This window comes from Lemur catta, chromosome 1, assembly GCF_020740605.2.
Source record: "Lemur catta isolate mLemCat1 chromosome 1, mLemCat1.pri, whole genome shotgun sequence".
NCBI classification, from domain to species: domain Eukaryota; kingdom Metazoa; phylum Chordata; class Mammalia; order Primates; family Lemuridae; genus Lemur; species Lemur catta.
The window spans coordinates 110,674,176-110,689,711 of NC_059128.1; the positions used below are offsets into that span (position 1 = coordinate 110,674,176).

Genomic DNA, 15,536 nt, shown 5'->3' on the forward strand with positions numbered 1-15,536 from the left:
CAGTGCAGTGTTAAAAAAGAAAGAAAGAGAGAGAGAGAGAGAGAGGGAGAGAGAGAGAGAGAGAGAAGCAAGCATCAGGATCCCGAGTCCTGAGAGACGCCCAGACGCCCCAGTCCCCCATCCCGATCCCGTGGGAACTGTGCAGGGCGGCCGGGCTCAGTGGTGAGAAGAAAGGACCCTGTACGGCATGGAGGGGTCTTCTCCCTGCCCGGCCTCGCTCAGAAGGGACCTATGTTGGAGACAGAGGGGCCCAGCCCCCAAATCATCCAGGTCTAGGGGAAGGGCATCTCCTTTCTCACTCTTTAATCTCGCTCTGCTCTCTTGAAACAGTTCCAGCAATGCAGCCCCAAGTGCCAGCTCCGGGATAGGGCAGGGTGGGGGACCTGCCCTGGGGACCCAGCCCTGGGGTCGGGCAGGGCAGGGGTGCCTTCTTCCGGCCTGCGGTCCGGGCGGCCCCCGTGGCTCTCCGGGCCCGGGCAGGCCCGGGCGTGGTGTCCCAGCGGACGAATAAATAGGGGCAGTCAGTGGTCAGGTGGCTCAGGTGGCCTTGTGGTCTGGGTGGCTTTTGAGCGTGTGAAACTTGACGCTGTCCAGCTTCTCGAAGCGCTTCCCACAGCGCTCGCACGTGAAGTTGTACTGCACCTCGGCCGTGTGCTTCTTCATGTGCCAGTTGAGCGACGCGCGCTGCCTGCACTGGTAGCCACAGATCTCGCACCTGCCGGGAGCCAGTGGGCGGCACCGGGGCAGGGTCAGGGGGCGGGGCCGCCCGCAGAAAGGGGCGGGGCCACCTGGGGTGCGAGTGCAGATGCAACTGAGGAAACGCCCGATGCGGACCCCGCCCCTGGGACCTGCTGGGATCCCTTTCTTCCCGGTCCCCAGGCGGGGCAGCCCCTCACTCACTGCAGGGGCGTCTCGCCCGTGTGCGTGCGCCGGTGCACCTCGAGGTGGTTCTTCCTCTTGAAGGACTTGCCACAGGTCTCGCAGGTGAATTCACGGACACCTGAGGGGTGGCGGAGACGCAGGCCTGAGGACACTGCCGTTCGGGGAGGGGGCTGCGGGGTGTCTCTGATGCGCTGCAGAGACGGAGTAGCCGCCCATCTCTCCACGTCTCCCAGGCCTCAGGGCACAGGCCGACCAAACCCCATGTCCCCCCCATGCGAATGCCAACTACAACTCGCAGCCCAGACTGAGGCTCAAAGACTCCGCCCAGGAAGGCGCCCAAGCAGAGCCAGGATTCGAACTTCCAGAGGGGCACAGGATACAAACTGCCAAACCAACATGGGTCTGTTGGGGATTTGTCCCCAACATTTGATCTTTGGGCGATTTCACATAAAAATCCAAAGTTCTGGCCCCCTGAAAAACTGCTAGGCCATGCCCTGCGGCTGGGCACAGGCACGCACTCCAATGTGTCCCCAGCCCATGTGGAAGACCCACATCTCTGCCACCGGTGGAGACAGAGGCCCAGTCCTAAGCCCACTGCCCCACCCTGCCCAGCTGTCCTTGCGGCTGCCTGGGTGTGCCACTAGTGTCACCTGTGGCATTTAGTATTTTTGTTATGTTTGCAGGGTTTTTTTGGTTTGTTTGTTTTAAAGCAACATTTTCAGCAAAAGAAAAAAGGCAAGTGTTCTTAAAAAAACTAACATGACAGGCATTCTGGAGGCTCACTGAAAGGTGGGTCACTGTCCCCACTCTGCCCTGGAGCTGCTCCCTAAGTCCCACATGAGACCTGCTCATGAGGTCATGGGGAGGTGTGGAGGACACAGCTAGCCTCTGTCCAGCCCCTACGATTCCGAATAGTGGGCACTACTGTGACTCATGTAGCTCCAGCTCCAGCTGTCCCTCCAAGAGGGACAGTCCGTGCCTGGGGACTCAGGATTGGGGTTGGACCTGCCTGCCCCAGAACGGGCTCCCAGGCCCATGCCCCTGGGCCCCAGCTTACGCCACCAGGCTGGCCAGGGCCTGACCTGAATGGATGATCATGTGCCGCCGAAGGTGGTTGGATAAGTAGAACTTCTTGCCGCAGCCGGGGTGAGGGCACACTTTGGTCTTCCCTTTGCGATGCACGAGGTTGACATGGTTCTGGGGGAGAGAGGGGCAGCAGTGGGCACTGTGGGCCCACTGGGGGGGCTCTCGAAGGTGGGGAGAGCTGAGGGCAGCTTAGAGGCACGTTAGTCTGAAGATGGGTGCCCTTGCCAGCTCTGAGACTCCCAGGGGCACAATTGGGGTCAAAAGGCAGCTTTACTGCACACCTACCATGTGCCAGGCTCTGGGCTGGGGCATCAGTCAACTCTGTGAAGGGCCCAACTGTTAGCCCAGGTTATGGATGGAGAAATTGAGGCTCCCAAGGCTCTGGGGTTCGGCCCATGTCTCCCAGGTGGGCAGTGGCAGAGCTGGGCCTGGCTTCCAGGGCTGTGAGCCCCACAGCCAGTCTTTTGTTCCATGCTACCCTGCTCCTGCGGCCTGGAAGCAGGCAGCCCTGATTCATTCATTTCCTTGTTTTTTCATTCTTTAACTCACTAGAACCACCAGCCACTTGCAGCACGAGCCTGGCACGCAGGATGTGCTTCCTGCATGAGCCACCCTGCCCAGACCCCAGCCCACAGGCTGCCTGACACAGGAGCAGGCCTCGCCCAGGCTGATCTGGGTGGAGGCCTCACCTGGAAGCTGCTGAGGGCCACGTACACCTGGCTGCAGCCCTCATAGGGGCAGTGGAACATCTCGAGCAGGCCGTCGGCGTCCATCACCCGCGACCGTTTGCTCCGCCGCCTCCTGGAGGGGAAGGGGCCATGACGTCGCCGGGGCTGCCATGCTAGGCAGGCTGGGGGCCGGTAGGCCACTCCTCACCCGCGCCCTCGCCCGCCCCAGCACCCACTTCTCAGGCTCCTTGGGGATCTCGTAGATGATGGCTGACATGTCGCTGCCGTCCAGCTCCTCCCCGTCTGCTTCTGCCTCGGGCTCCGCACTCTCAGGCACCATTGCTGCCAGCTCTGCCAGCTCTGGGGCCACCGGCTCCTCCTTCTCCTCCTTCTTGAGCACGTATGGGTCCTCCTTCTCTAGGGGGTGGACACAGGGCAGGTGTCCGTGGAGGACAAGGGCTGCCAAGGAGCCCACTTCGAGGGCCTCTCCTTGCCCTCTCCCTCCCGGGCCCCACCCAACCCTAGACAGAGGCCACGGTGGGTCCCCCAGACCTTTCTTGGTCTTGATGCTCGCTATGGTGGTGGCGTCCATGGTGCTGGGCTGGCTGCCCTCGGGCTCAGTCTGGGTGTAAGCTGCCACGCCCTCCATCATGGCGCAGGGCATCTCCTCACCCAGGCCGCCACTGGGGGTGCCACTGCCCGCTCCCACGTTGAGATGGATGCCCTCGGCCGTGAGGGCGTCGTAGCCGGGGCCGGCAATGATGATCACCTGTGAGCCCGGCACCATGCCCGGCATGGGGCAGCTGGCCACCACCTCGCCCAGCGCCTCCTGGGGCACATTCTCAAAGAGGGCACCGGGGCCTGCGCCCACTTGCACAGGCACTGGCACACACACCACTGTCTCCAGGGCTTCGGGCCCACTGCCTGCCGGGTTGGGGCACAGCGGGGTACCCTGCTCGGCCAGGCTCTCCACGTGGTGGACGTCGAAGGGGATGTGCACGCCCTCCTGAGTGATGAGCCCGCTGCTGCCCACAGTGCTGGTGGGGGTCACCGCCGCTGTTGCTGCCGCTGTGGCCTTGACCGGTTGGCTCTCAGGGGGGTCCTCAGAGTCGGAGCCCGAGCCTGAGCTGGACGAGTCGGAGCTGCCAGCTGCCAGGCCATTGCCCACTGTGCAGGCAGAAGAAAGAGGACGGTTATGATAGCAGCAGCAGCTGGTTTTTGTTGAGGGCTCCCCAGGGGCTGGGCACTGGGACCCTCTTACTGCCAAGAACAGTAGTCACTTGTCAGTATCCCTCCCCTACCACTCCAAGGCCCCTGTTCCTGGAGACACTCTTCTCCTCGGCCCCCAGACCCATACTCTGGTTTCCTGGGTCCTCCCTGGTGGCTTCTTCTCAGCCTCTTAGGGCTTCCTCTCTGTGCTTAACTCGCCCACAGGGTCCTGCCCCACACTGATGGTGTTAAAGGCCACTCTGATTCTCAACACCAACTGGGTGTCCAGCAATTCAATTCAGTTCTGACACCATCTACCTGGAGAGTGTGTGTGTCACATCCCATGAGTTAGAGGGCTCAGTCCCACCAGACTGGCCCCACTTCAGATGCCAGCTGCAAGCCTCGGGCCACCACATATGTCTGACCAACTGGCTATAAATTGGGGGTTCCTACAACCCCTTCCTCAGGTTTGATAATTTGCTAGAACAACTCAGAGATGACAGCTTTATTATAAAGAATAGAATTCAGGCACAGCCAAATAGAAGAGACACAGAGGGCAATGTACGGAGAGACGGCGCACAGAGCTTCCGTGCCCTCTCGGGGGACACCACCCTCCCTGCACCTCCATGTTTCCACCAACCCGGAAGCTCTCAGAACGCCATTGTTCGAGAGTTTATTTTTATTTTTATTTTTTGAGACAAGGTCTCACTCTGTCACCCAGGCTGGAGTGCAGTGATGCAATTATAGCTCACTGGAGCCTTGAACTCCTGGGCCCAAACGATCCTCCTGCCTCAGCCTCCGGAGTAGCTGGGACTACAGGTGGGAGCCACTATACCTGGCCTTGTACGAGAATTCTTATGATCTCCAGCTTCGCTGTCCAGTCCTTGGAGGTTGAGGCATGGGGCTGAGAGTTCCTGGTGGCTCTGATCATGTGTTTGGTCTCTCTGGTGACCAGCCCCATCCAGAGGCTATCCTAGGGGCCCCATCCTGAGTCGCCTCATTAGCTTAGACTCAGGGCTGTCCCAGAGGAGCTCCTTCTGAAAGGGGCTTGATATTAATAACAAAAACCACTCCTATCACTCACGAACCTCTTTGGTGAGCTCTAGATTCTTCCATCTCACCGCTTCCTCCTCTGCTACCCAACAGGGTCTCAGGGGTATCTCTGACTCAGATCTGCAATGCTGGGCTCTGAATCTTCCCTCTAAAAAACCCCCACACTGCTCATGGGCGTCCCTGACTCAGTGGATGGCAGCTCAGTCCCTCCAGTGGCTCAGGCCAAAGTCCTGGGGCTATCTTTGACTTCTCTCTCTCACACCCACTTCCAATCTGTCAGCAAAACCTGTTGGCACTGCACCCAAAATACATCCACCAGCAGCCCGACCACTTCTCCCGCCTCTGCTGCAGACACAGGTCACGGCCTCCTCCTCCCGCTGCCAGGACTGGTGCAGTCCCTTCTCCTGGGACCCCTGGCTCCTGAGAATCAGTTCACTGCTACTTCCTTTGACAGACACAGGCAACAGCTGCTCACCAAACCCACCTCTTTCTCCTGGCACCTGGGCTAACTACATTTCCCAGCATCCCTTGTATGAAGGTATGGCCACATGGCTGAGTCTCGGCCAATGAAACGTGAGTAGACATGAGCTCCCTGGGGTGAGCCTCCACCTCTCTGTCAATATCCTTCCCAACTCACTTCCCAAAGCCCTCACCATGGCCACATGCCCCCATCACTTCCTGCCCCATTGGCCTAGGAGACACTAGGCAGGTTCCTGCCCCAGGACCTTTGCATTTGCCACTTCCTCTGCAGAATCCTCTTCTCTCAGACACCAAGAAGGCTCCTCCCTCACCTCCATCAGATGCTTCATCAAATGATATTTTTGCAGGGAGGCTTCCCTGACCACCTGCCTCTAACAGTTCCCTTCTCTGTTCTTTTTCCCCAAAACCCTTGCCACCTTCCAGTGTTCTCTGTATTTTACTTGTTCATTTTGTTTACATCTGCGTCCCCCCTAGAATGTCCACTCCACAAGGACAGGGGTCCCTGTGCAGAGCCCCCAGTGCTGAGAAGGCTGTCTGGTCCCCAGCGAGTGCATGTTCCCATACATGAATGCATCTCAGGCCAACGCTGGGGTGAAAGCCATGGGAGCTGCCACTCCAGCCAGGTGTTTGGTGCCGAAATCCACACACAGGGAGAAACCAGGGATAGGAAAAATGAACGTCTGTTGCTTCAATGACATGTTCATGACACAGTCTGCAGACTGTGTGTCCTACAGCCCCAGAGGGTCATGTGGAGAGCAGAGACTGCCCGGGTCAGATCTCCTGCCCAACTCTCCAGCTGTGTGAACGCAGCACCTCATGTGACCTCTCTGGGCCCAGGGGTAACTATGGCACCTACCTTGGGAGTGTTTTGGGTCTTTTTCAAATTTTCATTTATTTTTGTTTTTTAATTATTTATTTTCCAAGACCCTGCACAACACAAATTTTTCTCTCTCTCTTTCTCTCTTTTTTTTAAGAGACAGGGTCTTGCTCTGTCACCAGGCTAGAGCACAGTGGTGTCATCATAGCTCACTGCAGCTTCAAATGCCTGCGATCAAGTGATCCTCCTGCCTCAGCCTCCCAAGTAGCTGGGACTACAGGTGCATGCCACTGTGCCCGGCTGGGTCTTTAATGAGTAAATATATGCAAGGGCTTAGGACACTGGGGGGCTCAAAGTAGACACCTTGTAAGTTTCCCATTATTATTATTAATATCACATGCCCTGAATCTGGGCCCAGGCCTGATGGCCCTGGGGTAGCAGCAGAGTTGCGGAGAAGAAGAATGAGCCCCTCCTTCTAACTAATATTCCCCTGTCCTGTCATGTGCAGTGTGGGCTAAGTCCCCTGGCACCACCCCAAAGGGGCGGGCAGTCACCTAATAAGTTGAGGACAAGGCCAGGGCATGTGTCTGGGGCCACCTGACTGCAGAGTGTGGCTGTTAAGGCTGACTCAGGACTTTTTCCTGGGTAATAACAATATAACAGCAGAAATAGTCCCAGTGGGGGGGTCTACTTGGGGACTCTGAGAGGGCTGGGGTTCCCCCCAGCACAGAGCAGGTAGGGGTGCTGCTGATGGAACAGGGCTGGGACAGGGACACAGCCACATCCCTCTCCACCACCCCACCCACCTGGCTAATCGAACACGGCACTCATTCCCAAGAGCCGAAAGTTGGGTTGGGGTGCAAGGGGGCTCCTCTGGGTGCCACCCCCACCCCCAGGGTGACCTATTACCAGATGGACCAGTTGAGTCACTCCTGGGCCCTAGGGTTCCTCGACTGCCAAGTGGGGCTGATGATAGGGCCCTGGGGAAGATTCAGGGTGGCTCGCGGCAGGGCCTGGAGTGGAGCACAGGGAAGGGGGAGTGACAGGAACAGGAGGGCGGGGTGCTGGTCACAGAGCACAGGACAGGGCGGCCAAGGGGCTGCTGCATGCTGGGAGCCTGGCTGACACGCAGCGGGATGGCCGTTGGCGAGGGTGCCCACCCGGAACACCTCTCGCCCCCGGCTTCCCCGAGGCCAGCTGGGATGCCACCTGCTCTGAGATGCCTGCCAGCGCGGGCTCAGCCCCGGTGGCTGCCCCACCCTCAGCCCTGGCAGGGCTCCTGGCAGCGGGCCCCACGCTCCTCCTCACAGCCCACACCAAGCCCTGAGGCAGCCGGCAGCCCCCTCTCTACCCACAGGGTCTCCTCTGCCCCACTCTGGGTCACCGAGTCCCTGCCGGCCCCATGGGATGGCAGGGAAGAAGACAGGAGAAGGAGAGAAGGAGCATGGGGCAGAGACAAAAACCAAAGGTCAAGTGGGGAGGGGAGAGAGGCAGCTCCAGAAAGAACAGAATGGACAGAGGCCAGAGGACTAGAGAATGCCACTGTCAGCGACAGGACCCGAGAAAGAGCTGGAGAAAAGAAGAAAGGAGGTAGTGGCCAGGACAGCAGGGCCACCGCGGCAAGGTGACCCCCAGCATGCCACCCCCGCCCCAGCTGCCGACCAGGCTTCTGCCCGGGCCTGGCTTTGGGCACAGATGGGCAAACCACTCTGTAAAACGGGGACCGGCTCTCCTCCTCGGGACTCAAAGTCAGCAAGTCCGAGAAGGGCTCAGCCTGGCCTGCCGCATCCGCACTTGGTCCCTGAAGCCAGCACCACTGTGGTTGCTGTTCTGTTTGTGACGCTGGCCGGGAGCCCCCCCCAGACGCCAGTGGCCTCCATGTGCCCTCACCCCACAGACCCACCTTTATCACTGTCGGGGTCCGAGTCGCTGAGCGGCTTCAGGGGCGAGTGCAGGTCCTGGAAGTAGCGGTGGCCGGCTTCGCACTGCCACACGGCTGTGGTGTACAGGCCGAAGGTGGGGTCCAGCTCGACAAGGTGTGGCTCGTAGGGGCAGCGGTGCTTGTGGTCCTCGTACCAGATCACCACGTTCTTTAGGCAGTTCACGTTGCGTCGCCGCCCTGTGGACACAGGGTGGGGACAGCCGTGAGGGGCAGGGCTCAGTCCTCTATGGTGACACTTTCCCTTGCGCCACCTGGGCCTTACAGCTCCCCTGGGATGAGACACCCTCCTACGCCCTGCCCAGGCCTGCACCCAGCTTACAGAGGGGGAAACTGAGGCTCAGAGAGGTGAGACACACCCTGGAGAGAACAAGGACTGGTCAGGGACTGTGTTCATTGGCTGGGTTAAGTCACAGAAACAGTGGGGCCTGCTTGGCACATAGTAGGTGAGCAGTAATTGTTAGCTGCTTGCTATTCTAGTCATCCTCGTCAACACCTCCCGCCTACACCTGTGCAGTCCTTTGGCCCTGGACCCCCTGCCTCCTGCCCTCACTCCCCACCCCACCCCCTGTGGACACCTAGCCAGGGCCTGTCCCTCCTCTGCTCAGAGTCCACCACGGCTCCCACCTCCCTCAGGGAAAAAGCCCAAGCGGTCCCCTCGGCCCACAAGGCCCACTCTGACTGACTCATCACCTCCTCCCACTCTCCACTTCGATCACTCCACTCCAACCACACGGCCTCCTCTCTGTTCTTCAAATGAGCAGGTGTGGCCCGGCCACAGGGCCTTTGCACAATACCTGCCTGCTCCTCCAGAGACGCACCTTGCTCCTTCCCCCTTCCCCCGGGTCTCTCCCCAAATGCGCCCTCCTCTGAGAGGCCACCCCCTCCCCCAGTCACTCTAGCTGACCTGCCTTTACTTGCTGTCCTTTTCCTCCTGGTAGCACCTGGATGGTTCATGTGTGCCTTGTCTGTTGTCCCCACTAGAATGTCAGCCCTCAAGAGTAGGGACAGTTATCTGTTCTGTTTCTCCTGTACTCCCAGTGCCCCACAGGGCCTGGCATGTAGTAGGTGCTCCACGAACATCTGCTGCGTGAGAGAATGCTGCAAAGTCATGGTGGAGCTAGACTGCCTGGGTTCAAATCCTGGGAGAGGACAAGCTCATTGCCACCAGATGCCTTCCCTGGTGGGGTGGCCTTCACACTGGCAGACACAGAAGGAGACCCCCAGCCCTGGGGCTCAGAGCTGCACAGACCCAGGCTGTTTGGACTCCCACTGACAGGTGGCCAGCGGACAGGAGGGACCACCCGCGCCTGGCTCCCATCCAGGCTGGCACAGGACATACCCTCAGGCCTTTGCACAAGCTGTTCCCTCTGCCCAGCTTTCCCCTGGCCGACTCCCACGCAGGGAGCAGGACAGAAGAGGAGCTAAGGACACGACTCCGGGAGACACACAGAACAGGGTGTGGGGGTCTGGCTCTGCCACGTTCCAATTGTGCCACTGGGGGGTGGTGCTGGTGACCCGGCTGCTCAGGGCCCCCGTTTTCTCACTCACTCCCAGCTCTCCCCCTCCCCACGGGACTGAGGCTCTACTTACTTTTCTTCCGCTTTGGCTTTTTGGGGACTTGCTCCCAAGGCTTCCTGCAACAGAGAGAGGCAGTGAGGGTGAACGCGAGGCCTGTGTCCTGACTGATAAGTGACGACTGCGGCCATGGCCAGAATGGGAACTTCTGTTTTCCTGTCCCCCCTGCTCTAGCACGTGGGGGCTCTCTCCTCCACTGCCATCAGCCTTGGGAGGGCGGCCTAGTACTGTCACTATCTCACAGAGCAGGAAACTGAGGCTCAGATGTGAGGCCACCTGCCCCGGGTCCCATGCTCAGGGACATGGGAAGTCTGTGGTGGGCAGAATTCTGAGACACTCCCATGATTCTCCCGGGGAATCACGCCCTGTGTATCCTTTCCCTGGGAGTTGGGTGGGCCTGTGAGTGTGACCCAGGTACCAATTCTTGCTCAGGTGACCTTGAGTGAAACATTAAGGTGGGCCGGACCTAATCAGGGGAGCCCTTACTGGGCCTGGCGCCTGCTGAAGGCAGAAATTGGAAGCTGGGAGCGTGAGGGCACCCGTGGAGGCGCCACAGGGCAGAAACCAGAGAGTGGCCTCTAGGACTGAGAGTGGCCCTGGATGACAGCCAGCAAGACAGTAGGGACCTCAGTCCTGCAACCATGAAGAAATGATTTCTGGCGACAACCCAAGGGACTGTGGAAGTAGTTGTGCCTTTCCCTAGTTGAGCCTTCAGATGAAGATGCAGCCCACCGATACCTCGATTTCAGCCTTGTGAGAGCCTGAGCAGAGGATGCAGAGAAAACATGCCAAGCTCCTGACAGAAACGTGAGATAATAGATGTGTGTGGTTTTTTTTTTTTTTGAGACAGAGTCTCACGCTGTTGCCCGGGCTAGAGTGCCATGGTGTCACCCTAGCCTACAGCAACCTCAAACTCCTGGGCTCAAGCAATCCTACTGCCTCAGCCTCCCTAGTAGCTGGGACTACAGGCATGTGCCACCATGCCTGGCTAACTTTTTTCTATATATTTTTTTAGTTGTCCGGTTAATTTCTTTCTGTTTTTTAGTAGAGATGGGGTCTTGCTCTTGCTCAGGCTGGTCTCGAACTTCTGACCTCGAGTGATCCACCCGCCTCAGCCTCCCAGAGTGCTAGGATTACAGGCATGAGCCACCACGCCCGGCCGATGTGTGTGTTTTTAAGCCTCCAAGTTTCAGGTCATATGTCAGGTGGCTGTAGAAAACGCCTAGAGTTGGCCTCAGAACCTGCACTGCCCCATCCAGGTTGGTTGAGAGCCCTGGGGGAAGACTGTTGGACCCACCCTGGTGGACTGGCTTTGCTAAGGACCCTACCCCGGACGCTAACAGCCTGCTCTACAAGGGTCCTGGCCCAAGCATGTGGCCTGCTCGGTGGGTCCTGCCCCTGCAGCCAGCCTAGGACCAAATGGTCCAGCCACCCGGCCCACCGGCCTCCGGGCCTTCCGTGCTCTGGCTGTGGCCTGACACCCTGCCTGTGTGGCCCAGTGAGCTGAGGCCTTGGAGAGCACAGAACAGGGCAGGCCCTGTTCCTCCCACACCAGGATGGCTGTGGGGTCTACCCAACGGGTACCTGAAACCACAAGGCTGCCTGGCTGTAGCCGACACTGGCTCTCAGGGCAGGTGCTTGGGAGCCACCCCTCCCCAGGCTGCTAGGGCCATCCCCCCCAACCTGCCACCCCACCTGGGCCACCTCTTGGTCTTTCTTCCTCTATGCCACAGCAGCAGGCTCCTCTGTGACCTCAGGTAAGTGACCTTGCCCTCCTGTGCCTCAGTTTCCCCACCTGCAGCATGGGATCATAATAGCACCTTCTTCACAGGGTTGGCATGATATTATATGTGTCATTAAGAGTTTGGCACAGCCCCTGGCACTTAGTCACTGCTCACCAGATGGTGGCAATGATCATTGTGATTACCAATATTGTTGTGGAGCCTGGCCCCTGGCCTTCACACAAACATCCTGACAGCCAGTCCGATGTCTTTTGTCAGCAACACCGTGCACCCCTTCTGACTCCTGTCCAGCCTCATAACAATTCTCAGCTGACATCCAAGTCTGGTCCCCAGGGGAGCACCTTGGGCTTCTCCAACCTGTCTGCCCCACACACCCATCCCAGGTTCCTCTACCCCGCCCCCCACAGCTGCACCCTCCCCTCCAAGGGGCCAGACTAGACCCTCACCCAAACCCAAGTCCTGATGTCCATGGTCACCTCCACCCACTCACAGCTGGGCGCTGGGGATGCCACATGGCCGTAGAGACAGGCTGGGACATCAGCCCGATCCGAACCAAGTTCAAGTCTCAGTTCTGCTATCAACTGTGTGGGTGACCTCAAGCATGTCTCGTCCCCGCTGAGCCTCAGTTTCCTCATCTGGAAAGTGGGGATCACAGCAGTGCCTCCCACACAGGGTCACCATGGGGGTTAAGCAAGGTTAAGTGTACCATGGTGAGGGCCATGTTCCAACACCAATGAGGTGCTTTCTCCTTCCCTCCCCTGCCTGCTTCTCCAAGCTCCGCCACCCCATGTCTTTAGCTCCTTTAGCTCGAGTTTTCTACACTCGCTATCCCCATGTCCTTTCCTTTATCTCCCTTGAACTCCTCCAATCAGGGCTTTTCTCCATCACGCCACACACTGTCCCATCACAGTCACGAGGGATGTCTGTCACCCTGGGTGCTGGCCTTGCCTGGTTCTCCGCTGGGCCCGGCAGCGGTGCTTCTTTCACCTCTCTGACTTCCCTGAGCGAGGAGAGAACACACCGGGCTCAGGCCTATGTGGTCTGTGTAAAAGCATCCCCTTAGCAATTTTGATCACTATGTCACCTTGACCTTGGTGACTCTTAAATTCAGATCTCCAGCCTGGCCATCTCCATACTACAACATTGCAGCCCCAGCCTCCTCCTCAACATCCCATGCAGGGGTCTCACAGGCATCTCACACACAAGCTGTCATCTTGCCCCCAAAATGCCCCTTCTGGGTTCCCAGCAACTGAAAGTTCACAGGTGCTCAGACCCAAACTTCAAGGTGGTCCTCTCAGATCCCCATCCAGCAGCAACCTCTTCGTGGCCCTTTTTTTTTTTTTTTTTTTTTTTGAGACAGGGTCTCACTATGTTGCTGAGGCTGGTCTCGAACTCCTGGGCTCAAGTGATCCTCCCACATCAGCCTCCCAAGTAGCTGGGACTACAGGTGTGAACCATCATGCCCAGCTAACATTAATGGCCCTAAATTCAACCCCACTCCTCTCCACGGCCCCACCCAGGTCCAGCCCAGGTTACTGCTTACCTAGACCCTTGCAGGTGCCTCCTGCCTGGCCTCCCAGCTCCTGCTCTCCCCCCTCTACCCCAGTCTCTATGTAAGAGTTAATATGATTCTTTTAAAGTTTTGTAATGTAAAAAGAAAAATTCAATCACACACAAAACTGGAGAGAAGAGTACACCGAACCTCTTTGGACCCATCACCAGCTTTAGCAACTGTCAATTCGTGTCAATTCATTTGAACTCAAATCCCACTCCTTCTTCCTGCCACACACATCCTGGAAGTGTTTCTTTCTTTCCTTTTTTTTTTTTTTTTTGAGACAGAGTGTCACTCTGTTGCCCTGGCTAGAGTGCCGTGGCATCTGCCTAGCTCATAGCAACCTCAAACTCCTGGGCTCAAGCGATCCTCCTGCCTCAGCCTCCCGAGTAGCTGGGGCTACAGGCATGCGCCACCATGCCCGGCTGATTTTTTCTATATATATATTTTTTAGCTGTCCAAATCATTTTTCTATTTTTAGTAGAGACAGGGTCTCGCTCTTGCTCAGGCTGGTCTCGAACTCCTGACCTTGAGCAATCCTTCCACCTCGGCCTCCCAGAGTGCTAGGATTACAGGCGTGAGCCACCATGCCCAGCCCTGGAAGTGTTTATTTTAAAATACAAGCCAGATCATGTCACTTCTCTTTAAAATCCTGCACTCACACAAAGCAAAAATGCCTTGCAAGGGGTCCCACCTCACTGGGAGGAAAAACCGAGTCCTCTCCATAGCCTGCAAGGCACTGCACCACCTCTCTGTCCTCATCCTGTCCTGTCTCTGCTCACTCACTGCACTACAGCCACCTGGGCCTTCTCGCTGTTCCTGGCACATACCAGGCAGAGGTCTGCCTCAGAGCCTCTACACTTGCTATTCCGTCTATTTCAACAATTTCCCCCGGAATCCTTTGGGTCTTTTCTAAAATGCTGTCTTCTCAATGTGACCCTCCTTGATGTCCTACTTAAATGTCCAACTCACACCCCTGATTCCTCTTTCCCTATTCCACTTTTGTTTTTTCCATAGCCCCGTCACTCTCACATGTACTATATAAATTGCTTATTATGTTTCTTGTTTGCAGGAGACAAGCCTTTGAACAAGCCCCCCTCTGCCCACTAGAATGTCAGCTCCACAAGGCAGGCACCTTTGTTGGTGCCCTGAGCATTTCCAGTCCTGCCCTTGGGCATATAAACTAGCCTGCCACCCTGGGGAGGGGGTGGGTTCAGCAGGATCTGGTTGATTCTTGACCTTCAGAATTTCCCCAGGGGAAACATGAGAACATGTGCGTGTGAAAACCTGGGCTCAACAGGGATTTCACTGCAGCACTGTTCACTACTGTAACAGCTAATACTCAGACTGTTCACTAAGTGTCGGGTACTGGTCTAACCTCTGCATGTTTTAACCCACTTAATCCTTGCATCAACCTGTAAGGCAGGAAGGGAAAAACTCTTGACACTGCTCCTTGTCAAGACTGAGACTTTGTAAAGACAGGTCTCTGCCGTCCACGTAACCAGCTAACTAACTCGGGGCTTCCCCTTCACCTGAGCCTCCCCGGGCTGAGTTGTTCCCCAGGAGCCAGGAGATTTAGGGGAGCGCAGTCCAGATTGTGAGGAGTCCACAAGGTAGGTGTGTGCGGCCTAGGGTGGTAGGAATGTGGCCATATGTATCCGAGATGGGGTATCAGAACTTCATGAGGGGCAGAACTGGGTGCCCCAGGGTGTCTAGTCAGAGTCCCGGGCCAGGTAGGGGGTGTTTGGGGATGAGATCTGAAGGCGAGGCAGCCCCTCTAGGAACTGGGTAGTTAGACCGCCTGGAGGTGTAGCCAGTCCTAGGATTGGGCAGCCAGAGCCCTAACAGGCGGGGCCAAGAGCCCAGAGGCGGGCCGAGAAGCTGGGAGCATCCTAGGATTGGGCTGTCGGAGCGAGGGGAGGCGGGGCCGCGCGCCAGGCGCGTCCCGGGCGCGGCAGTCGGAGACCGGGACCGGGGCCCAGCCCCTGGGCGGGGTTCACAGGTGCTGGGGGCGGGGCCTCTAGGCTCGGGGGCGGGATCAGGCTCGGCGGGGGATGGGGGCGTCTCCTCCCTCGCTCCCTCCCGCCCTCAGGCCGGGCCCCCTCACCCGTGGCGGCCGCTACGCTGGCCGCGCTCCAGCGAGATGAGGTAGGCGGCGAGCTTGGCGTCGCTCCAGCCGCTGCGGCGCCGCAGGTCCACCCAGGGCCCGTGTGCCTCGCCCAGGTACACGCGCCGCACGTCGTACTTCTTCCGGGATTCGAGCCGCCGCCTGGCCCGGTCCGACTCCGTGAGCCGCGGCCGGCCCCGCGCCTTGCGGCCCGCTGCGCCCTCCTCGGCCGCAGCCTCCCCGCCTGCGCCCGCCTCAGCCTCCGCCTCCGCCTCGGGCTCCGGCGCCCGCTCCGCCATCCCCCCCACCCTGGTTACCAGCCTCCCCCGTTGTTAGGAGCCCGACCGGAAGTGGCGCGCATGTTCCGCGCCGCCGGGAAATTTCTCGTGGTCTCTCACTGCCCTGCGGCGCCAAAAGAAGATC

The 15,536-nt window shown here is 58.4% G+C and overlaps 1 protein-coding gene across 1 annotated transcript; it reads right to left on the minus strand.

The window, feature by feature from the left end:
- Window positions 1-288: 288 nt before the first annotated feature.
- Window positions 289-15,465, minus strand: ZNF653 (zinc finger protein 653). The gene is made up of 9 exons (XM_045546506.1): window positions 15,114-15,465; window positions 9,728-9,771; window positions 8,099-8,314; window positions 3,189-3,803; window positions 2,873-3,053; window positions 2,658-2,769; window positions 1,965-2,079; window positions 901-1,000; window positions 289-715 (listed from the first exon to the last, which is right to left on the minus strand). Exons 1-9 carry the CDS (start codon window positions 15,410-15,412, stop codon window positions 538-540), a joined length of 1,860 nt encoding a protein of 619 aa, XP_045402462.1. The 5' UTR covers window positions 15,413-15,465; the 3' UTR covers window positions 289-537.
- Between the last annotated feature and the right edge of the window lie 71 nt (window positions 15,466-15,536).

Excerpts from the sequence above, each read along its gene's own strand:
- ZNF653 (XM_045546506.1), bottom strand. The coding sequence starts at position 15,412 with ATGGCGGAGCGGGCGCCGGAGCCCGAGGCGGAGGCGGAGGCTGAGGCG. Across the intron at positions 9,772-15,113 it reads CAGCGTAGCGGCCGCCACGG|GAAGCCTTGGGAGCAAGTCC; the intron begins GTGAGGGGGCCC and ends TCTCTGTTGCAG. Across the intron at positions 1,001-1,964 it reads GCACATGATCATCCATTCAG|GTGTCCGTGAATTCACCTGC; the intron begins GTCAGGCCCTGG and ends GCCACCCCTCAG.